The following is a 25386-nucleotide window of genomic DNA, read 5'->3' as shown; positions in this document are numbered from 1 at the left end:
GTATCAGGACTGGGGTAAGGTGGTACAAAACCAGGGCACTCCTTGCAAAGGTGGAGCAAGCTAACAACACGCCTATCTCAGTATCTCCCATAATGCAAAACACATCTCCTTGTGGATATGTCTAATGTTATGCATTAAGGGAAGGGCCATAACCCAGACTAGTTTCGACCTTTATTGAAGTCTCTTCAGTGGGAGCCAGGCCCAAGTGGAGATACCAGGCAGAAGCATCAGCAGGTCATCTCTACCTATAGCAGTTGCCAAATGGTGTGCCACCCTTTTTTAATAAATTACTCTGGATTTAGAGAAAGATGTTGAAAGTTTATTTTTCACTTGGTTAGAGTATAATAAATTTAGTTTAATCCTTTATCCAAGTGTGAGCAAACAAAGTTTGTGCCTGAAAGTATCTTCAGGACTGGGGTAAAGTGGTACAACACCAAGGCACTCCTTGCAAAGGTGGAGCAAGCCAACAACACTCCTATCTCAGTATCTCCCATAATGCAAAACACATCTTCTTGCGGATATGTCTAATGTTATGCATTAAGGGAAGGGCCACAACCCAGACTAGTTTCGACCTTTATTGAGGTCTCTTCAGTGGGAGCCAGGCCCAAGTGGAGATACCAGGCAGAAGCATTAGCAGGTCATCTCTACCTATAGAGTAATTTATTAAAAAAGGGTGGCACACCATTTGGCAACTCCTATAGGTAGATATGACCTGCTAATGCTTCTCAGGTGCAACACTAGTCACTTCTCCTGGACTCAACTCCTCCATAAACCACTTACTGTTCAGCCATCCTTTAATCCAAATCACCAGCTTCAGATCATTTTCTATTTGCTCCAATTTATGTACCAGAGTTCCATATGGAATCCTGTCAAATGCCTTCATTTATATTCAATTCCACTTACTTTATTATAGAAAGTAAGTTCCTAAGGCAAGACCTACCCCTCACAAAACCATGTTGTCCCCTATAAAGAATCATATTTCTGTCCACCCAGTCCTGAATTTTTATCAACTTCTCCAAAACCTTAACCATCACTCCTGATATACTGATTGGCCAATAATTTGCTACTTCTGACTCGGAACTTCTCTTATGTAGTGGAATTATGAGGTGTGACAATTTAATTCCCAGAATGGCTGCATAGTGTCACCCATGTGGTGATTTGGCTGGAGTCACGTGAGTAACAGTGTTTGTACATCTTTTAACTAAAGCATGCGTAAACCTCAAGCTGATAGAGCCATTTGCTAGTTGGTTATTGCAAAAATAATAGAGCTCTGCATGTAAATTTTGGCATAAAAATGTGTGATTGAAATTTGGAGAAGATTGTTAACATCAAATTTTGTGTGAAAATCAGCAAAACTGCTGCTGAAACGTTGGAGCTGTTGAAAGTGGCATATGGCGTGGATGCTCAGAAAATGTCAAGTGTCTTTGAGTGGCATAAGAGATTCAAAGGTGGGTGAGAAGATATGAATGATGATCCCAGAAGTGGGTGGCCCAAAACAAAAATGACGGACACAAATGTGAACGGAGTGAGAGATTTGGTATGGTCTGACAGACGATTAAGTGTGTGATTAATGGCTGATGAATTGCAAATTATTTGAGAAACAGTCAGGCTAATTTTAACTGAAGAATTGGGTATGCAAAAATTTTCTGCAAAAGTTTGTGTCTTGGATCTTGACAGACGAACAGAAGCAGCAGTGGGTTCTGGCCAAAAAAAATCGATTACCGAATTAGGTCATCCTGCTAATTCACCTGACTTAGCTCCCTGTGATTTCTAGCTGTTTCCAAAATTAAAGACTGCTGCACTAAAAGAACAAAGATTTTCTGACGTCACTGATATCCAGCATAACATGATAAAGGAGCTCAAGAGTATTCCAGAAAAAGAGTTCCAGGCCTGTTTCCAAAAATGGGAACACCATCTAAACCAGTGTATAAATGCACAAGGGGACTGACTACTTTGAAGGCGACAGTAATAACCACTAATGTATAGTTCTGAACGTAGGTTTTTTTTTTTTTTTACAGGTGCATTCCAGGAATTAAAATTGTCACTCTATTGGAACTTTACCAGAACTGAAGCTTAATTTAAACAGCTTGGTCATAAGAGATGCTAATTCTCATAGCACATGGGCTAATATTCCATCTAATCCTATAGCAGTTACATTAAGGTCCTGCAATATACTAAGCACCTTTGTTTCTTCAATCTCTAGTCTCTCATCAGTCAGTGACACATTTAGCATTGTAATATCACAACCAAGTACACCTTTACAAAATGATCACTTAGTAACTGAACTATTTGATTTGCTTCTGTTATTTTCCTGCCATCAATACTTTTTAAAGTTATCCTTCCAAAGATATTCCTCCTTTTACTTGTCACATAGTGAAAGAACACCTTAGGATTTCTTTTGGACCATCAGCTAGTTTCCTCTCATAGTTAGTTTGGCTTTCCTTATCATACAGTCACCCTCCTTGCCCGTACCTGTTCATGGGTTTGCTAATCACCTTTTTATTTATACTTCGATCCCAATGTTTTCTTTATCTGCAGCTCCTGCTTAACAATGGTGCATTATATATGAATAATATGGAGGTGCATTATTCATATATAATGCACCTCTGGCTGCATTGCAGTCCTATGCAATTTAAGATAAACTCTATAGCATGCAGCTCAGCATGAAGTTGTTACATTCCAGTGGGATATGGATGGGTATTATACTGTCTGGGAAGATAGAAGATCCTACTAGATCACCTGATTTTGAATTATCTCTATAAACAGGAACAAAATCAAAGTATTTCATTCTATGTGTGCAAAAGAGCTGGGACAACATGAAAGTTAAAATGTTTCTGAAGATGCAGAGAGAAATTTGTATGGTGGTATACATGAATGCCATGGCAGTAATGTATTTAATAGCATACATGCCGTGTACCCCAGTATCTAAAGCTTGTAAGGTGTAGAAAGTTTTTTCATTTGGTTATAAATTAAATTATAAACACCAAGAAATTATATTCTTGATTAATCCTTTATCCAAGCATAGGCAAACAAAGTTCACATGGGAAGCATCTTCACAATTAGGCAACTTGTTTATAGAAGCTAATGACTTCACATTAATTGCTTCAGTATCAGATAATGCAAAACACACATTATTTCAGGTGTATAATGCTATGCATTATGGGAAGGGTCACTGCACAGACCATTTTCAACCTTTATTGAAGTTTCATTAGTGGGAGCTTCATCCAGAAGAGTTACCAAGGTTGAAGTAATGCAGAAGTTGTATACCTCATATACACATACTGGCCACTGAATTAGTCACTTTTTATTTAATACTGTGTTGGACCTCCTTTAGCCCAAATTACAGCACAGTAGGTTGGCATGGATTCTAAAAGGTGCTGGATTGCATCTACAACATACCAGGCATTCACCAGACTGTCTTTCAACTGACTTAGATTTGACAGAAGAGAACTTTGCTCTTGGATCTGTTTTTCCAACATGTCTCATACATTATCAATGGTGTTCAGATCTGGGGTTTGCAGAAGCAAGGGAAGATGGAAGTTGCTGTCATGTTCACTGAATCACTGCTGAACAATTCTTGCACGATGCACAGTGGCACTGTTGTTCGTGAAACAACTGTCACCTGCTGGATAAAAAGTCAACACTGCAGAATATATTCCGTGGATGACACCTGACCTTCCAGCAAAATCAGGGGACCCATTCTGTGCAACAGACCATGCCCTCACCATGACACCATCTCCAGAACCTTGAGTTGTGTTTACAAGACAACTGGGTTCATTTTTTAATGGAGCTCTGCCAAACTGCTTGCCATCGATACAGAGCAAGATGTATCATGACTTGTCAGGCCACATGACTTTTTTCTAGTCTTCTAGTGTCCAGTCATAGTGTTCCAGAATCATAACCAAGAAAAGCTCTTGCATGAACTTTCCTCAGTACCATAGTTACCCCATGAATAAATAACTAGCTTACCATCCTGTCTTTTGAAATGATCTTCTCCATTCCATCTGGTCTTTGCAATTCCCAGGATGTTCATTTTATACCTTTCCAATATTTTTACAGACAATATCAAGAGTACTCAGCTGTAGACCCTGTACATTCCATGCACCAATATACAGTTCACCTCTGAGGTTAATCCCATACCTTCTATATTCCTTGTTCACAGTAACACTGACTTCTGTTAAAGACTGAAATATACTTCTCAAACAGGACCCTCCCTCTGCATAAGCACTGAATGTAGCTCTGATTATTCTGCACAACAACTGATGCAGTATGAGATGCATTATAAGGTACTGCAAGAAAAAAGTGGTAGAGTTGCAGAGGCCCTTTCCATATATCTGGGGTGTTTTGGTCCCAATTCATCCCATGTGCTAGGTAGGTTCTGACTTCAGCTTATGAGGTGAGACAAAAACTAGGGAAAGAAGACAGACTCCCACTGCATAAGATGAAAAGAAACAGTAAAATCTAACAAATCTTTTCAATCATTTCAGTTATCAAGATCACAAATTTATTACAAAAATTCCAGGTCACTTTGTTTTAATAAGTAATAAATCACTTAATGCAATATATGTGAATTTTTCTGAAATGAAAAACATTAAAAACAAATTGTATTCAAATATGAAGAGTATATGAAGTATAAATCAAAAGAAAAAAAACCTTGTTCTTATGGATTTGAATAATTTTATTAATCAAAGGAAATCTGTTTAATTACATGAATAAAAAAGAATTATATAAAAAAAATCTTACTTCTAGCTAAATATTCCTTAAAAGTCAATAACTCTTAATCAATACATAGCTCTCAGAAGTTTCATAATACAAAAATACTGATGTAAAATAAATTAACCATAATTATATTTGGAGGTATTTAATTAAAAAAAAAAACAAACTGAGACCAAATAAAAATAACTATCCAAGTACAGTAGAACATAAGAGTGCTACACCTTTCTCATAGAAACTGTGTTCTTTCTGGTTATCTCCAGCAACCAAATCTACTGTGAACAAAAGGTCCACTCTTGTGAAATTTAAATACACTGGAAGGGTAATCTGGAAAAAAAAAAAAAAAAAAAAAAAAAAAAAAAAAAAAAAAAAAAAACAGTTAAAAATGATATACATTACCATGTATTTTTGTAATACAGTACACTGACATTATATTTAACTCTCTCAGAAACTAGAAAGGCTGGCTCTTTGTAAAAGAGGGATTTTAAAACTAAAAACCTTTACCAGAGATTGTAATCAAGCTCTACTGTTAATAATGAAGCAGCAGTTGTAAAATAAAATGACAGTAAATTATTTAGATTTATTACATTGAGATTATCAATAAAACATTTGGTACTATACAGTAATTATGGTTATTTGTTTTTAACAAACATTACTAATACCACAAGATAAGAGACAACCAGTTTTATATTTATCAATTAATTTGCAGTCAATTCTAATTACAGCAAATCACATGAAATATGTATCTAGCAAACATTTGCAGTAACTTAGCCTGTTATATCTGAAGTGTACTAAAATAACATTTTAAAAGAAATACAAAATACATATAATTAAAGTTATATTAATTTTCAACATAATTTTTTGCTATGGCACATAAGAGCATATTTTGTTAGTTATTATTATAAAATAATAGCATTATAGCTGCAAAGCTGCCTAGAGGGAAGACTCATTGTGGGATGTTCCCCACTGTCAAAAACAAATTTCATCAAACTGTGCTTTAACCTCATTCAAAGTTTGTGCACTCACCACACTCATCTCAGGTAATGCATTCTACTCACCAATTCTACTCTCTGTGCAAAAAACCATCTCCTTATCATTTTACTCATGTCCTCCTTATACAGCTTCCAGAAATGGTCTCTTGTTCTACCACATCTCCTTCCATTCATCTATTCTATTCTATGACAAACAGATGTACATATTCCATAAAGTATACATTTTAGCTTAGTTTTGGATTACTTGAAAAAAAAAAAAAAAATCCTTCAAATGAATGTACGGAGATCCTTCTCCAAAGAAACAGTCTTATTTTTCCACAAAACCACACAATCATCATACTGCTGAGTTACAATATTAAAAGCATTAAATCTTTATTTTTGGTATTAACAAGATATTTCTTCTCCCATTTCCAACTTACTGATCTCAGTTTCATTATTGCTGTCATCCAGAAGAGTTACCAAGATTGAAGTTGTATACCTCATATACACATACTGGCCACTGAATTAGGAACTTGGAATACTAGATCCAGCAATGTTGTGATTTCTAAGAACCCCAATAATTCTGATGTTGTTATAATAATCACATACTCAAAACAACAGTTGACTTTGGGAGAACAGAAATATAGTGGCAAAAGTATTCAAATTATTTTCAGAATCAAAGTGATGAAAAATTGTAAAATCATTTCTTGTATGATAATTGCAAAGCCAAATGGTTTCACTATTTGTCATTTACCTAGAAAAGATTTCAATTTGATTTTTTAATGACACATTAGTATCAATGACCATAATGCACCAAGTCTAAGGTGAAAAAAAGAAACATATCATAAAACCACACACACACACACACACACATTGTATAAAACAAAAACATAAAGTGAAATCTTTGCATTAAAGAAGAAACTTATGTATAAAAATGAAACTGATCTAACAATACAAGTTTAAAATGCACAAAATAATTTTTATAGAAGTGAAACCACTAAAGAGAGAAAATCTTCCTCAACTGTATATAGTTCACATCGTTAAAAGTACTACAACTGTCATCTAGATCAAGAGGGAGGAGTTTGGGGCACTGATTAGTTCTTTGCAGTCAAAAGTTATAGGTATTAGTGAGACAGCTAATAGAAGATGATATAATTAGTGAGATAGAATGCGAGATGAATAATATTTTCAGGGAGGACAAAAGAGAAAAGAAAATAGCTAGGATCTGTGGCTACAATGTGGCATGGCAAAAGTTAAAACCTAATGAATATCGATATATAATTAAATAGCTTAAAATTGGTAAATTTCATGTGGCGGATTTGAATAAAAAGTAAAACTTTGAAAAAAAGTAAAACGTCAAAAACATGATGTGTTGAATGAAATCTGCAGAAATAATATAAGGCTCAGATAGATTTCTAAGACTAGTAATAATGAATGCACTCAATTAATATAACAAAAGCAGTTTATTAAAATATGTATGATAATTAATGCAAATCCACAGGTAATCACACACAGCCATATCATCACACCTCAATAGGAAGGAATATATATGATGGCTACGACCAATGTGGAACTGGGGAAGAACAAGTTCCTCTCTGCAAAACCTGTGCAGACTAGACAAACAATTTAATTTCAAGTTTAATCTGCTATAGCTTGTTATTCTCACTATCCATGATGTTTGCCACTGGGTTATTAATTTTTGTCTTATAATCTCTTTTGATCCAAGAAGAGATAATAAGATGTGATATTTTAGGGAAAAAACACTAGCTGCAGCATCTACAACCTCATTTCCCCCATGATCCTAATAGTAGCATGTGGTATCACATGCTACTATTAGGATCATGGGGGAAATGAGGAGAATGTCCAGATGAAGCCTACTTATCTCACAGAACAAATGTTGGATCCTAGAGTTCGAATGAGAGCTTCGGATTCAGTATAAATAAAGCACTTTTAGTAGTGTTTCAATTCTTCCTAATTTAATTCAAGCACTATTGCCTAGAAAGCAGCAGTAATAGCAGTAAAGAGTTGATATACTGTGGTGGCATCATAAGATATTATGCTGCCCTGGAAGACAGCTCCAGACACCACTACAGATTATGATTTTGAATTATGTGCATCTATTTCTGCATCTTAGTTCTGGGTGAGGTTGAGGACCATGTATATGACAAAAAACACATATCACTGTTTTAGGATGGCGAAAATCTGAGCACTTTTGAAGGCACTATTAGATGCAAATGTCTTTTTACGACATTTATATTGCAAGAATGACAAAAGATAAAGTCATTTAAGAGGATATTATTTTCACTTGAAGAAAGTTGTTTTGTTAGAGAGTTACAATTCATCAAAACAAATTAACAGGACACTTAATACAGAACCTTGTGGCACTTCCTCTTCTTGGAGAAAGGGTAGAAAGAAGTCTGATTGTGTAGGTCTTTCAAGGTCATATGCTTCTTCCATGTCAAAGAAAATGCAAAGTGCTCATGTTTTTTTTATTTTGTTTAAAGTGCCTCTAAAGGATGATTACCATTGGATTAAATATTCTATTGTAGAATGATATTTTTGAAAGGTACATTGTCTTGGAAAAAAAAAAAAAAAAAACTGTTGCTCTCCAGAATCATAAAAGAGGAGAGCTAACTATTTTTCCTAAATTTTTGCACAAGAAGGTTGGCAGAGAAATCGAATGGTAATTTGCTGGTATATTTGTGTATTAATCTCCCTTTGGAAAGGCAATAATAATAGTCATTCGCCAGGATTTTGGAAATTCATCTCACAGAAAATTCTACTAATAAGTGGAGCAGTTAATCAGTACATGATGAAAACAAATGTTTAACCATCTCATAATGGACATTATCTAGTCCTATAGTAGCTGGTCAATACTGAATGAAACCAAGCTTCAGTACTATTTTCTTTAATGGAACATAATGTAGTCTCACAGAATTCACAGTGAACAGAATAGGGTTTTTTTTTTTTTTTTTTTTTAGGATCAGAAATTTCAGGGTGTAAGAGAAAGTTGCTGATTTTGAGCAAAATTCCTAGAGCATTTTAGCATCCATTTTGTTCCTTGATCAAACAGGTGAGAATTGAATATCTGTCCTTCATTTTCTGGATTTTGTCTAGATCTCTTTTGTGTTTGTTGATCTGGCAATGGCAGACACGAATCAAATCCACAAGTCCTTCTGGCTCTGATGGTGAATGCATCATGTTTGAGTTTAAACCAGTTTGGAGGCAATTAAGTTTCGTATAATGGCTTGTTTTAAGCTTTCTTATTTGTTGTACATTCTGATTTCATTTCCACCATGTTTGGGGAAAGGTACATACTGACTTGATGTTTTGAGTACTGCAGTTTGTATTACACACTCTGCAATATAATTCACTGCTTTATTAATAGGAGAAGAGTGGACTTGCAAAATCAAATACTATCTAGGTTGAGAATGTATTCCCATTATCATGATCTATTTTCTAATGTGATATTCTTGAGGGAATACCTGACCGCTCATGTAAGATAATGGATATCATGAGAAAATTGAATGTTCCCATAGATATTATGTTCTACACCACATTTAAACTGTGGCAAAAGAGATAGTAAACAAAGTTTAAGGTTAATAGCAGTGAATGTTTGGGTAGGCATGTGGAAAAATTATTACTTGCAGTGTTTAAGAGGGACAGGTTATTAATGTTGAATATGCACTATAAAACTCTTTCTCTGATGTGTGCACTACCTCAGAGAATATTGTGCCCATTTAAATCTCCCATTAAGAGTATAAGGGGCAGAAAAGCAACATGAAGTTATCCTGGAAAATACATACACTGAGTGATGGATGCAGTGCACTATAATGGGACATCTTACTGAAGGGTGAATGACAATTGCCTCTATGGTCAGTCCCACTACCCTATCCTAATGAATATTATTATTATTATGTGACACCTCCAGGAAGTCCAAAGACTCATTGAGGGAGAGTGTGCCAACAGCATCGAACGACTGATCTCCTTCCAACTACTAACCGGGGTCAAACTTGCTTAACTTTTTGCTGAGCCATTAGTAACAGAGGCTCTGTTCCAATTGAACAACCTTTGCTGTCATTTAATAATGACAGAGCAACATATATTGCAACTAAAGATTCTCACCACATTTCACATATTGTATCTTGCAGCGAGAAGCACAATGGCTTATATTTCTGCAAGAGGATCGCATAATATCATCCATACTTTGAATTTCTGAATCCAGTTTTGGATACTGCCCCTTTTTTTGGGGGGGGGGGGGAATTGTGGATTTTCAGTGTCCATTATTTCCTCCCCCAAGAAAAATATTCAGGATGCTTGCAAAATACTTCTTCATTTAGGGCACTAGGCATTTTGATGGTTTCATTTTCCTCTGAGGAGGAGAGGACAGAGATATCCATCCCAACTATTAATTGAACTGTAGGCATGGCTTTTATTCTAAGACCTGAATGATCCATTATTTTTCAAACTAATGGATTTAGATACAGTGGAAACATTTCTGGTGTAACTTCAGGAGTGAGGCCATATTCATTTTCCTTTAATATGCTCTATGGAGATTGAAGTTCCTGAAATGAAACTTTATGATTAACTCTATCTTTGCTTTGCCACTGTACTATTTCATCAACAAACATAATCCAAAAAACTTAAAATATGAAAGGTACTGCAGGGTTTTCCACCTGATCATTGAAGAAATCCATAAAAATTCAAAAGTCAGCAAAAACCTAAAAAGCACCAATTATAGACAAAAATATGACATGCCTGGGATTGTGCCTTTGGAGTAGTGTAATGAGTAATAAATGAGGTGGTCAGGCAAGGATTCAACAGGATCTATATCCTTTCATAATATTACCAGTATAAGAAACTCAAATTTTTTATTGACTGTTAATATTAGTGTGCCTTACACAATAAAAAATTTGTATTTTATGCACTAAATGCAGTAAAATTAAAGCATAATTGCCAAGCTAAAGATATTTTAATGTTTTTTTTTTCTTGTAAACAACTAATTTTATAAGATTTTAAAGATGATTCTATATTTTTTGCATTACAATGTATTAGTCCACATCAGTCTATCCTAAAATCAATGCAAAATTAAAAAAAGAGAGAGAGGAAAAAAAAACCTTACCCTTTTATGTGATGAATATGTACCAGGCTGCATTCTAAAAAAATGATAAAAAAAAACATTACTACTACTATTACTAAATATAAGAACCTTATATTTTATAATGACTGGCTGGTTATATGTGTGTAATTTCATTCTGAATTATATTCTGAATATTTCATTCAAAACTCATTCTGTAATTGTCTCTTTCAAAGTATGTCACTCTTCTTTAGATGATTTATATTTGGTCATTTCAGCCTCTATGAAATAAGCATAAGTGCATTTTTTGATAGTCTTGGTTGGACTTAAGGATCTCATCTTCTACTTATATTATCAGAATTGCAGGCCTTTAATTCTAGGTTCTTCCATCCTTTCATCAATCATAGAAAGTTAACTAATTAATTAAAAGTTAATTAATATCCATTTTGGATATTAATCCAGAATGGATAAATGTGAGATTTAACTTAGCTTGATTCTTTTTGATGGGAGAGAAATTCAGCCATATGTCATATTCAAGAAAGTAGTTTTGTATTAGAGTTCAGTGTAACTGCCTGCCCGATAACTTAATATTTAAGATTAACTTCTTAATATTTAAGACTGTGTTTAAGATTAACATTTAAGTGTGATAAAGGTCTCCAGAGGAGGTCTAACTTTGTAGGTACTAGTATAAATATTCTTCAGGCTCCATAACCACTCGGCCTGGTTGGCTGAGTGGTTAGCATATCTGCTCTCCAGCCAAAAGGCTGCAGGTTCAAATCCCTCCGTAGGCATGAATGTTTATGATTGTCTGTGAAAATACTAGTGGTAATCGTGGACAGTAGATGGTGTGTAGATAAGGTTGAGTGGTGGAGACAGAGTTGTAGAGTACGTGCCCTCCCTCGATGAGTCTTGGACTCCCTGGAGGTGTCAAATAATAATAATATTTTTTAAACTGGCTGAGGTTAAGAAGAAGATTTTTAGGTGTGTGGGTGGGTGGGGGTCTTTTAGGCTATGGGTAGTTTTTCCAAGTAGAATTGAGATATGCTTGGTTCCTGATAAGAGCATATAAAGGTTTTTTTAACTTTTGGCATTTTCAGATTAAACTAGAAAAATGATAAGAATTGAAGGAACAATGCTCTTTCTGAGGGCAAAGTGAGTTTCTGTGATGGGATGATTGTGATTTAATTATTTTTTTAGAGGGAGGAGATTTAAATGTGGTTATTGTGTTGCTTTATTTAGTTCTATTTTTGACATCCCACATTAGTATTACTACTGATATTAATACCATTTCTGGGCCTCCATGGAGCAAGAAGACTCATGAAACATGGTGAGAGTTTGGCCATGAGGCTAACTAAGCTCTTACCACAACACAATATATAATCACCTAACCTTGAAAATGTTCAGTGTTGGAGCATACATCACCTATTATAGTAATATGCATGCAAAAATCTTTCACTACTTTATTGGCAAGACTTTTATGTAGTTTCCAGAAATGACCTCTTGTTCTCCCTCCACCTATTACCCTATGCAATATCTCTCTCTCCTATATCTATCTGATAGGCTCTTCCAATTTGCAGGGCTCAACAAATATGCTTGCCTGTCACAAGTAGATTTGCTGGCTGGTGAGTACTTGCAGATTGGATTAAACATAAATGTTTATTCCAAAAAAAAAAAAAGATACACATTACAGTACCAATAATTACAGCACCAATAATGGAACATATCATTAAAAATATGGGAAGGGTCTGGTCTGTACACTGATCTATCTATGGTTGTGTAATTGCATATGTCTCATTTGTTCAATGAAATTTGAATTGTCTAGCAACTGCAATATCAAAAATGCTTGATCACATGCAATGGTATCATGGCAACTTCATTTATCATTACCATATGACACATTATTATTACAATCTAACACTCTTGTCCTATGTGTCCTCCACCACATTATGCAAGGTTATTCCTAATCAGTTCAATGAATTTTTATTCACACATTCATTCCTGCATCAAGTCAATACTTCCATAGTTAAAGTTACTTTTATTATCACATGCCTGTCACTCAGTCTTATGTGCCTGAACATTTCAGAATCAACATTTTTTTTACATATTTTGTTCTATAGCAAGAAATTACTAAATATCTCTAATCCCTCTTAATCTCAATCTCACACCAAATGGCGACAAAGCCATTATCACTTGGCGAGGACTCAACTCTGAGATACCCTGTACTACCTCACCCTTCTTTTATTTTTTATCTTCCAAAAAGAATGCTCTATCCTTAATTTATTCCTGCCATTCTCACATCCTTCTGTAGTCCTACTAATTTTATAAATACCACAAACCCACATATTCCTAATACTCCTTGCATTAGTGTGTAAGTAAAAGAACTTCCTGAAGGTGGTATTTAATACCACCTTCTAAATTTCCACTAGAATTTCTAATGAAATTTTTATCATCAACTCTCAACTTACATGATTGGGTCAAAATTTCAAGAAATTAGTCTACTCTTGTGAGAATCCATCCTTCATCACAGCTCCATAAACTTCACTCAACAAATATAACTAAAATAGTGACAGATTACGTAATCAAGATATACATTAGAGCAGTAAATGTATACTTCACTACTGAATTAATTATTCAGTAATAGCCTTCTTCCTGTTATTCAAGGATTAGGTTTAAAAGTGTCCCTCTCTAGTAGCTCCTTAACTGCTACTACTCAACAAAATCTGGCTGTAAAGATTCAACATTAATTGGAAATGTGATAAAGTCCTCAACCACAGAAAAATTTTCAAACTAATTCAGTAACTTTATTTTATTCATTTTTAACACGTTCGCTGCCACACTACTTCAGCATAGTCTGTTCCCGTACGCCGAGCAATTTCACTTCTTCAAGGTCAGTACAGTACTCTCGTTGCCTGCGGTCAGTGTCATACGAGTATACTCGTAGTTGGCTTGTGCAGAGCATATACCATCTATGAGCATACACAGTTTCGATGCTAGCTCCACAAGCCAAGCATTTTCACTTCTCCAAGGTCAGTACGGTAATCTTGTTGCCGGCGGCAAGCGTCATACGAGTATACTTGTAGCTGGCTTATGTAGCTGGTTTACCAACTACGAGTATACTTGTAGTTGGCAGCGAACGTGTTAACTCTTGTTTGAAGGTAGGCAAGCACTGTAGTCAATGGACAGATATTTTTCATTGGAATTATGGCCAAAGCGATTATGAAGTTATATTTCTCGCCTCCTAGAATAGAATGCACTGCTCAATTATTATTTTAGATCACTTTTTCATTCTTCTACCTTTGGCATGAATGGGTGAGTAGGGTGACCTCCCTCACAATTAAAAACCATTTTGGTGTCTTACACCTACAGTCCTTGTTTTCACAATCTTTACTGCCATATCTGGCAGAGCCATGACAGGCAGTTTGAGAATGACTATACTTCTGACATTTAAAGCCATTTAAGGGATTTGGAACGTAGAGCCTAACTTGGCAGTTTAGATATCTCACTTATTTTTTAGGTAGTTTAGGTGTATTGAAAGTAAGGATGATGTTAATAGTTAGAGCTAGGTGACCATCTCTACATATGAGTATTATGCCTATGGCTATTAATCCTTGGTCATTCATTTAAAAGCAGATCCCATCTGGACATCAAGGAGATCCCACTCTGAAATTACTTCTTGAGAATTTCTGGTGGTTTTGGGAAACAATGATTGGTATTCCTGCAGATTGGTATTCACCAACTCGATCACACTCTGCAGAACATATCCTGCAGAGTGTGATCGAGTTGGTGATGTTGTTTCTACCAGGATATTTCCTGAACAGAGTTTTTTCACTGATTTTGGAGATCCTGAGGAGACCCGTTCTTGATGAAGAAGGGTGTTCATTCTCAGGAAGAATTTTGTTCGGTTGCAGTGCTCTCCACCCACTATGGAGCTGGTGTGGATTAAAGGACAGTAAAAAATACTCAGGAAAAGAAGTGTGAAGAATACTGGAAAAAAAAACAACAGAAAGAATAAGAATGAAAAGGGCCAGTACCATCACTGGGAGGTCCTCACCATCACAAATAGGTGCCTCACATGGAGGGTTGGTGCATCAGTAAATAATGAAGTAATATCAAAGCTGATCACTACGTCTGAATTCTTTAAGTTTTTATTTATTTGCGAATAGAAGTTTTCATGAAAATAGTGTTGTGTGTGTGAGGGGGAATGATTTTCATTTACTCTTTTGCTAGTTTATAGGCAGGACAGTCTATATTATCAACTACAGGATGAAAGGTGGGGGATACTGGGTTTGTGAATTTTTGGGACTTCATACATCTGAGATGCTTTAACATGGTAAGGCTTTCAGTTTTGTTAAACTATTTTAGGACAAGATGCAAAATATCTAAATAATTTATACATTCATTTCCGTTGAGATTCAGTGCAATCTTGATCGACAATCTGATAATTATTCTCTTAGATCATTCATGTTCTTATTATATTCTGTTTGATCCATCATGACATCTGCATTGCCTTAAACAGCTTTGGTCATAACAATACTTCTGATGTAACTCAATAACTGCTTTTGTTCTTTTGATGTTGTTCATACTGGGAAGCTCTATTTATGAATAACCACCAACACCTAAGCCTATCATTAAGTTTCAGGAATAAATGCCAGAACCATAACAGGCATTCTGAGCATGACCACTTTTCTGATCCTTGAAGTGTTTGGGTTTAGGAATGTGCCCTCAAAACCTCCAACATAACTGAAATCAGGGCATTTGAGATACACTGCTTTCATGGATTGCTCATGTGTTAAATATAAAGTCAATGGTCAGATACTATTCCTACACATAAATTCTTAACATTATCCCGTTGTTTTAATTCAGAGTAAATTTTGGAAGAACATGGAGGTCACACTCATATCAATTCTCTTAAAAAGTTTATGGTTTTGTGAAAGGGGGGGGAGGGTTGTACTATAACTGGCAAGATGTTTCAATGAGAAATGTCTCCTGAACAGAGTTGGGGATCCTGCCAAACATTCTAAAGTCTTCTGAATAAAGAAAGATAACATTTTCTCAATGGAATATTCGCCTGTTGATTTTAATATGAAAAATGATGATAATATTTCTAGATCTCTCTCTCTCTCTGGTGTTTTCTGTTTACTTTTATCTTTTTCTATTGTAACAAGCAATTAGGCTCATATATTATAAATGAAGATGAAAGACTTATAGAAGAGCGTATTCAGCACCAGAGTCCCCATCCACATGGAGTCAAAACAAACAGAGAAATCCATTATTCAGAAAGCAAGGACTGCACTCAGAAGTGGAATGCCAAGGCTATCAGCAAAGCTGGAAAAATATTGCATCAGCACTGATATTTGCTACCATGTCCACGAGCCAAATGATCCTGGCTGGGCCATTCCGGACTGCATGGTATGCAAAATAGTGAGTCACACCTTGCATCTCAAATACGTGACAGGATGTTGAAGCTCATTGATAACAGTCTGTAAAGAAGAGCAAAAAGATTCAGAAGTAGTGCAAAGAATACAGAAGAAAAAAAAAAAAAGAGTAGTAGAGGAAAAATGAAAGGGCCAAAACCATTATTTAAAGATCTTCTCCACTGCAAACTGGAAAGAAAAAGCAAAGAAAAAAGAATAATGATGAAAAGAGTCAGTATGCTGACTGGTAGGTCCCTTCTACCATGAATAGGTACCTCACATGGAGAAAATTGGCAAGAAGAGAAATAATATTAACATTGTATCTGTAGAGAAAGCTGGTTAAGAAAAATCACAGAGTATTGGAAGAATCATGAGGATTACCAAAATTCTGGTTAGTGAACAGTTTGTGTTAAATCGTCACTGAAAGAAAACAATTCTCTTCCAGCCTGGTCTGTGAAGTTAGAAAGGTAAGACAGTCTCAATTATGGATGATAAGGTCTCCAAGCAGGCTTGGCTCACTGTTAGGGTAATTAGACTGTATCTGATTGATTTTTGAAATATAAAAATAGTCAAACAGGTTAGCAGAATCATCAGAGTTAGGCAAGAGAATCTTGAGCCAAAGCAGATCATATAAAGGAAATTCCAGATCTGGAACCTTTGTTATGTAAGCCTTTACTGAACATGATGCCATCCAAGGGATATGAACGTAGTCATTTTTGCCAGACAAATAAATAGCTATTTACCAAACAGGTAAGCATTCTATGTTCACATATATAATTTTATTTTATTTTATTTTTTTGCATTATCTGTTTCATTATTACATCATGATGAAGTGAAAATTTAAGTTGTCAGTGAATGTTTAATTTACCAAATAAATTTAACAACTCTATTAATATTTTTTATTTAATTATTTCAATAATTTTATTTAAATCAAATAAAAAAAAACAAACATGCTTACTTTATCCAACGCAAACATATCAGAGGCAGATCAGTAGAAATGGTTAAAGTCAAATACAGTCTATTTTCTTTGCACTCTGCACCTTGCAACTTCAGACCTGAAGGAACAGTTGAAAAAAGTTAACAAGTAAATCCTACTCAAATAAAAACAAAAATGCGCAGAATAATTAACTCTAGAGTTTTTAATGGTTAAAATCATAGGCTAATTTGTCATTGAAGTCATTAGTACTAAATGTTGTTTAGCAAAAATACTGTACATTGTGTGCACCACTGCACTGAGACTTATTGTTGTTCAAAATTAAATTTTTCATTGACTTCCTTAAATTCAAATAGCTGCTAATATTTGTATTCAAGGTGATGGAGAGGCTTCAGTCATTCTTCTAGAGTTTGAAGAATCTGATGTAGTATGTATGTATGTATGTATATATCTATATATAAACAAAATATATTGTGATAATTGTGCAACTAATTACCAACACTATGGCATTTTTATTGTCTATAATTGACATCAATGCCTTCTGGGTTAACTACTGCATTTAACATAAAGAGTATGTCGATGGAAATTTTTTCACTTGGCTATGCTACCAATTATATATTTGGTTTAATCCTTTATCCAAGTGTAAGCAAACAAAGTTTGCACCTGAAGTATTTTTAGGACTAGGGCAACTCGTGGTAAAGGTGGCATAACTTCTCATCACTTGCCTTAGTATCCCATAATGCAAAGCACATCTCCTTGCAGACATGTATAATGCTATGCATTAAGGGAAGGGTCACTACCCAGACCGGTTTCGACCTTTATTGAGGTCTCATCAGTGGGAGCCAGACCCAGAGGTTGTAATACTAAGGTGGAAGTAATGGATAAGTCATATTTCCATATACCAGTTGCCAAAAGGTGTCACACCTTATTATTAAACTTCTCTGGATTAATGATAAGTTGATGGAAGTTTTTTCACTTGGCTATACTACCAATTATATATTTGGTTTAAATGCACATGACTGTCTCACCCTTTTATGCATAATCCCCGAATAGTTTGATCAACTCATTCTTGCTGGAGCTAATTGAAGAAATATTGGCCTCAGTTTCAAAAGCACACTGAAAATCTTACTGCACAAGGATCCTATAGTAAGTAAAATAATGGACACAGCAATTTCATAGAAGGAACATTATTTCTCCACATCCATTAGCAGATAAAACAGATACCTTCCTTGTTAGAAAAGTATTGAATACACATTGCTGCATTCTTCTTAAAAATAATTTCAATTCCAAAGTAAGGTTTGCAAACAGAACATGTTGGCACCTTCAGAAGTGTGGTCTAAATGTCTTTTGCAGCTTGGTAGAACCTTGTCATGAAGAAAGTGACTGGAGTATTACATGAGAGAAAGTGGCCTCTTGTTTCATTTCTGTACAGTTCATTATTGTATTTTCAATGACATACTCTTTATTATATATATGGTTTAATACTTTATCCAAGTGTAAGCAAACAAAGTTTGCACCTGAAGTATTTTCAGGACTGGGGGAAATTGTGGCAAAAGTGGTATAACTTCTCATCACTTGCCTTAATATCCCATAATGCAAAGCACATCATCTTGCAGACATGCATGTACAATGCTATGCATTAAGGGAAGGGTCACTACCCAGACTGGTTTCGACCATTATTGAGGTCTCGTCAGTGGGAGCCAGACCCAGAGGTTGTAATACTAAGGTGGAAGTAATGGAGAAGTCATATTTCCATATACCAGTTGCCAAAAGGTGTCACACCTTATCATTAAACTTCTCTGGATTAATGATAAGTTGATGGAAGTTTTTTCACTTGGCTATACTACCAATTATATATTTGTTTAAATGCACATGACTGTCTCACCCTTTTATGCATAATCCCCGAATAGTTTGATCAACTCATTCTTGCTGGAGCTAATTGAATAAATATTGGCTTCAGTTTCAAAAGCACACTGAAAATCTCACTGCACAAGAATCTTATAAGTAAAATAATGGACAGAGCAATTTCATAGAAGGAACAATATTTCTCCACATCCATTAGCAGATAAAACGGATACCTTCCTTGTTAGAAAAGTATTGAATACACATTGCTGCATTCTTCTTAAAAATAATTTCAATTCCAAAGTAAGGTTTGCAAACAGAACATGTTGCACCTTCAGAAGTGTGGGCTAAATGTCTTTTGCAGCTTAGTAGAACCTTGTCACGAGAGGAAGTGGCTTCTCGTTTCATTTCTGTATAGTTCATTATTGTATTTTCAATGACATATTCTTTATTATATATATGGTTTAATACTTTATCCAAGTGTAAGCAAACAAAGTTTGCACCTGAAGTATTTTCAGGACTGGGGGAAATTGTGGCAAAAGTGGTATAACTTCTCATCACTTGCCTTAATATCCCATAATGCAAAGCACATCATCTTGCAGACATGCATGTACAATGCTATGCATTAAGGGAAGGGTCACTACCCAGACTGGTTTCGACCATTATTGAGGTCTCGTCAGTGGGAGCCAGACCCAGAGGTTGTAATACTAAGGTGGAAGTAATGGAGAAGTCATATTTCCATATACCAGTTGCCAAAAGGTGTCACACCTTATCATTAAACTTCTCTGGATTAATGATAAGTTGATGGAAGTTTTTTCACTTGGCTATACTACCAATTATATATTTGTTTAAATGCACATGACTGTCTCACCCTTTTATGCATAATCCCCGAATAGTTTGATCAACTCATTCTTGCTGGAGCTAATTGAATAAATATTGGCTTCAGTTTCAAAAGCACACTGAAAATCTCACTGCACAAGAATCTTATAAGTAAAATAATGGACAGAGCAATTTCATAGAAGGAACAATATTTCTCCACATCCATTAGCAGATAAAACGGATACCTTCCTTGTTAGAAAAGTATTGAATACACATTGCTGCATTCTTCTTAAAAATAATTTCAATTCCAAAGTAAGGTTTGCAAACAGAACATGTTGCACCTTCAGAAGTGTGGGCTAAATGTCTTTTGCAGCTTAGTAGAACCTTGTCACGAGAGGAAGTGGCTTCTCGTTTCATTTCTGTATAGTTCATTATTGTATTTTCAATGACATATTCTTTATTATATATATGGTTTAATACTTTATCCAAGTGTAAGCAAACAAAGTTTGCACCTGAAGTATTTTCAGGACTGGGGGAAATTGTGGCAAAAGTGGTATAACTTCTCATCACTTGCCTTAATATCCCATAATGCAAAGCACATCATCTTGCAGACATGCATGTACAATGCTATGCATTAAGGGAAGGGTCACTACCCAGACTGGTTTCGACCATTATTGAGGTCTCGTCAGTGGGAGCCAGACCCAGAGGTTGTAATACTAAGGTGGAAGTAATGGAGAAGTCATATTTCCATATACCAGTTGCCAAAAGGTGTCACACCTTATCATTAAACTTCTCTGGATTAATGATAAGTTGATGGAAGTTTTTTCACTTGGCTATACTACCAATTATATATTTGTTTAAATGCACATGACTGTCTCACCCTTTTATGCATAATCCCCGAATAGTTTGATCAACTCATTCTTGCTGGAGCTAATTGAATAAATATTGGCTTCAGTTTCAAAAGCACACTGAAAATCTCACTGCACAAGAATCTTATAAGTAAAATAATGGACAGAGCAATTTCATAGAAGGAACAATATTTCTCCACATCCATTAGCAGATAAAACGGATACCTTCCTTGTTAGAAAAGTATTGAATACACATTGCTGCATTCTTCTTAAAAATAATTTCAATTCCAAAGTAAGGTTTGCAAACAGAACATGTTGCACCTTCAGAAGTGTGGGCTAAATGTCTTTTGCAGCTTAGTAGAACCTTGTCACGAGAGGAAGTGGCTTCTCGTTTCATTTCTGTATAGTTCATTATTGTATTTTCAATGACATATTCTTTATTATATATATGGTTTAATACTTTATCCAAGTGTAAGCAAACAAAGTTTGCACCTGAAGTATTTTCAGGACTGGGGGAAATTGTGGCAAAAGTGGTATAACTTCTCATCACTTGCCTTAATATCCCATAATGCAAAGCACATCATCTTGCAGACATGCATGTACAATGCTATGCATTAAGGGAAGGGTCACTACCCAGACCGGTTTCAACCTTCATTGAGGTTTCATCAGTGGGAGCCAGACCCAGAGGTGGTGATACTAAGGTAGAAGTAATGGAGAAGTCATATTTCCATACACCTTCTGAAGGTGCCAACATGTTGTATTCACAAGTACAATATCTGTTCACAAACCTGTTTTTTTTCACTATATTATTTCAGGAAATTACAACGTACTAGGATATACATTAAAATAAATTTTAATATATTTCTAAATTTCGGCAACGTCACGCTGCCATTTTCAAGAACTTAGGTACAAGATACGTGCACGCAAGCACAGCAAAAACAATAAATGAGTAAGAAGAATGAAGCTATTATTTCTCCTAAAGTCCTGATGGTGCCCTCTAGCGGGCAATGTTGGTATTCTTGGGCGATTGGGCTGAAGGTCTTCTGATGTAGGTTTCCCAAATTTGAGGAAGTCTCATGCAGCCAAATTTGTTGAGGTTTGGCTCGTTTCTTAGGGCTGAAGCTGATTCTATGAAAAGCCTTTCATATCTGTATTTGCTACGGTGTATTATCCTGGCTTTTTTCCACCGTATTCTATGGCAGGTATCCAGAGCACAGAGCATGGTCAGTAAGACCAGAGTGGCTGTATTGGTGAAACCGGATGTAGTCCTTGTGTTCTGAAATTCTGATATTTGCTGTCCTGCCTGTTTGGCCCAAGTAGGGCAGCTTACAGCTGCAAGGGACCTGGTACACACCAGATAGGTCTAGGGGGGGGGGGGAGGTTGGTCTTTTGTTGAGCGGATAAGGGATGCCAATTTTTTATATGGTTTGTAACAAGGAGTTAAGTTATGTTTTTTTAGGATTTTTGTGATTTTTTCTGAGGTACCTCGGATGTAAGGTATGGTGATGGATTTAGAGTAATCCTTGTTGTGAGGGGTGGTTGTGGTTTCCTGGTTTTAATATTTTTTTGGATTTTTTTTTTGGGGGGGGTTTCGTTCTGTGGTTAGGGCATTGTCATTTGAGCAGATAAGTTTAGCCCTGTTGTGTAGTGTCTTAATGACTCCATATTGTTGTGAGGGGGGTGGGTGGGATTGTTGGTGAATGTATCTGCCTGTATGGGTGGCAGATACAAGGTTCCATCAGGCTGGCGGGTGACTAGTGTGTCTAAGAATGGAATACAGTTGTTTTTTTCTTCTTCCAAGGTTAATTTGATTCTGGGGTGTTGGTTGTTTAAGTGTGTTAAGAAGGAGAGGAGTGCATCGGAGCCATGTGGCCAAATAGCGAATACATCATCTACATAGCGAAGCCAAATGGTTGGTTTTTGTGAGGCAGAGTTCAAGGCTTGCTCTTCAAAAGTCTCCATATAAAAGTTGGCCAAGGGTGGGGAGAGTGGAGAAACCATGGCTGTCCCCTCTATTTGTTTGCAGAATTTTCCTTGCCAAACAAAATAGCCTGAGTTCATTGTGAACTGAAATAGGGCTGTGATATCGGGAGGAAATTTAGCTTGGATTAGCTCTAAGGATTCTTTGAGAGGGACATTCGTAAATAAGGAGGAGACATCAAAACTGACCATGTCTCTTCCTTATTTACAAATGTCCCTCTCAAAGAATCCTTAGAGCTAATCCAAGTTAAATTTCCTCCCGATATCACAGCCCTATTTCAGTTCACAATGAACTCAGGCTATTTTGTTTGGCAAGGAAAATTCTACAAACAAATAGAGGGGACAGCCATGGGTTCTCCACTCTCCCCACCCTTGAACTCTGCCCCACAAAAACCAACCATTTGGCTTCACTATGTAGATGATGTATTCGCTATTTGGCCACATGGCTCCGATGCACTCCTCTCCTTCTTAACACACTTAAACAACCAACACCCCAGAATCAAATTCACCCTGGAAGAGGAAAAAAACAACTGCATTCCGTTCTTAGACACACTAGTCACCCGCCAGCCTGATGGAACCTTGGTTTTCTCAGTATATAGAAAACCCACCCATACAGGCAGATACATTCACCAACAATTCCCCCCCCCCCCTCACAACAATATGGAGTCATTAAGACACTACACAACAGGGCTAAACTTATCTGCTCAAATGACAATGCCCTAACCACAGAACGAAACCACATCCTCAACACGTTCTCAGCCAATGGCTACCCCCCCAAAAAATATTAAAACCAGTAAACCACAACCCCCCCCTCCCCCTCACAACAAGGATTACTCTAAATCCATCACCGTACCTTACATCCGAGGCACCTCAGAAAAAATCACAAAAATCCTAAAAAAACATAACTTAACTTCTTGTTACAAACCATATAAAAAATTGGCATCCTTTATCCGCTCAACAAAAGACCAACCTCCCCCCCTAGACCTACCTGGTGTGTACCAGGTCCCTTGCAGCTGTAAGCTGTCCTACTTGGGCCAAACAGGCAGGACAGCAAATATCAGAATTTCAGAACACAAGGACTACATCCGGTTTCACCAATACAGCCACTCTGGTCTTGCTGACCATGCTCTGGATACCTGCCATAGAATACGGTGGAAAAAAGCCAGGATAATACACTGTAGCAAATACAGATATAAAAGGCTTTTCATAGAATCAGCTTCAGCCCTAAGAAACGAGCCAAACCTCAACAAATTTGGCTGCATGAGACTTCCTGAAATTTGAGAAACCTACATCAGAAGACCTTCAGCCCAATCGCCCAAGAATACCAACATTGCCCGCTAGAGGGCACCATCAGGACTTTAGGAGAAATAATAGCTTCATTCTTCTTACTCATTTGTTTTTGCTGTGCCTGCGTGCACGTATCTTGTACCTAAGTTCTTGAAAATGGCAGCGTGATGTTGCCGAAATATAGAAATATATTAAAATTTATTTTAATGTATATCCTAGTATGTTGTAATTTCCTGAAATAATATAGTGAAAATGCATAACCAACGTCTAAGCCTTTCCACGAGAAACCTAACTTTGGAATTGAAATTATTTTTAAGAAGAATGCAGCAATGTGTATTCAGTACTTTTCCATTTTGTCTGCTAATGGGTGTGGAGAGATAATGTTCCTTCTATGAAAGTGCTGTATCCATTATTTTATTTACTATAGGATTCAGGTGCAGTGAGATTTTCAGTGTGCTTTTGAAACTGAGGCCAATATTTCTTCAATTAGCTCTAGCAAGAATGAGTTGATCAAGCTATTCAGGGATTATGCAACTGTGAAAAGATGAGACAATCATGTGCATTTATTTTCCCTTATATAATTTTTTATTGATACCTTCTCAGCATAAGAGGAGTGGGGTTCCCACTAGATGTTGTCATATACTTTCTGACACTGCCTCCTATACAGAATGTTCTATGCAGTTACCCCCAGCATATCCATTGAGCATGCCAAAAGTAGATAGCATACTTATGGGTGGTATGCTGGATATTCTCACATTGTTGTTAGCACATTTCAATTTTGCAATTGCAATCTTTATTTAAATGCTTTTTACTGCAGCATTAGGCCTAGACAGCGTAGTCAAAATAGACAGTCTCAACATGATTAATATTTATTAATATTAAGTATTATTAAGTATTAGTGATATTATTAATATTTAGTATTCAAAGCAACACAAAGGGTTCTAGATGTAAAGTGAGATGGAATATCTGAGATATCCTGTATTCGATGATGGACTTTCTGGGTGTTATAATTAAAAGTGATATTAATGGATTGTACCATAGCTACATAAGAAAATTGTAATGGCTGTCACTCTTTGCTCCTTTAATGGAAGCAAATCTATTCATTAAGAATACTGAAAAGTTCTAATTCTGACACTAGATCTTGGGAAAAAGTTCCAAGTTTCATGAGAGGTTACCATAATTCGTATTCCCTTAAATTATGATGCATAGAGGAACTGCTCTGATTCTGGAAAGATGTTGGTCAGTTGGATGATTTAGATTTTTTGGCACAAGGACAGCAACATTCATATTGCACTATATCAAAGGTTACAGCAGTACACAAGGTCTTCATAAATAGTCATAAAGAGATAAATTAGTAAATAAACATGAATGCACAAAAAATTAAGTTAAGCAATGCAGCAGTATCTACATAAAGAGAATTTATAAGCAAGTGTATCTGTATAAATTAATTCTTTATAAAAAGTTAAAGGGAAAAAAATCACACCATTTGTCAGTCTGTATA

General features: G+C 35.9%; 1 protein-coding gene across 1 annotated transcript in view; it reads right to left on the bottom strand.

Annotated features, from left to right (window-relative positions):
• Positions 1 to 4660: 4660 nt before the first annotated feature.
• The window catches only part of Dhc64C (dynein heavy chain, cytoplasmic), a 1087706-nt gene continuing 1066980 nt past the window's right edge, over positions 4661 to 25386 (bottom strand). Inside the window, exons 89-91 of the mRNA XM_090398628.1 lie at positions 17134 to 17230; positions 10807 to 10840; positions 4661 to 5040 (exon numbers count right to left, since the gene is read on the bottom strand). Coding sequence (XP_090254754.1) covers positions 4903 to 5040; positions 10807 to 10840; positions 17134 to 17230 — 269 coding nt within the window. The 3' untranslated portion in view covers positions 4661 to 4902. The remainder of the gene's footprint in view (positions 5041 to 10806; positions 10841 to 17133; positions 17231 to 25386) is intronic.

This window comes from Typopeltis vanoorti, chromosome 10 (genome assembly GCF_054136105.1).
Source record: "Typopeltis vanoorti isolate ZY-2024b chromosome 10, IOZ_Tvanoo_1.0, whole genome shotgun sequence".
In the NCBI taxonomy this organism is placed as follows: Eukaryota; Metazoa; Arthropoda; class Arachnida; order Uropygi; family Thelyphonidae; genus Typopeltis; species Typopeltis vanoorti.
Note: the sequence above shows the minus strand (reverse complement) of the source record. Positions and strands in the feature narration are given on the sequence as shown.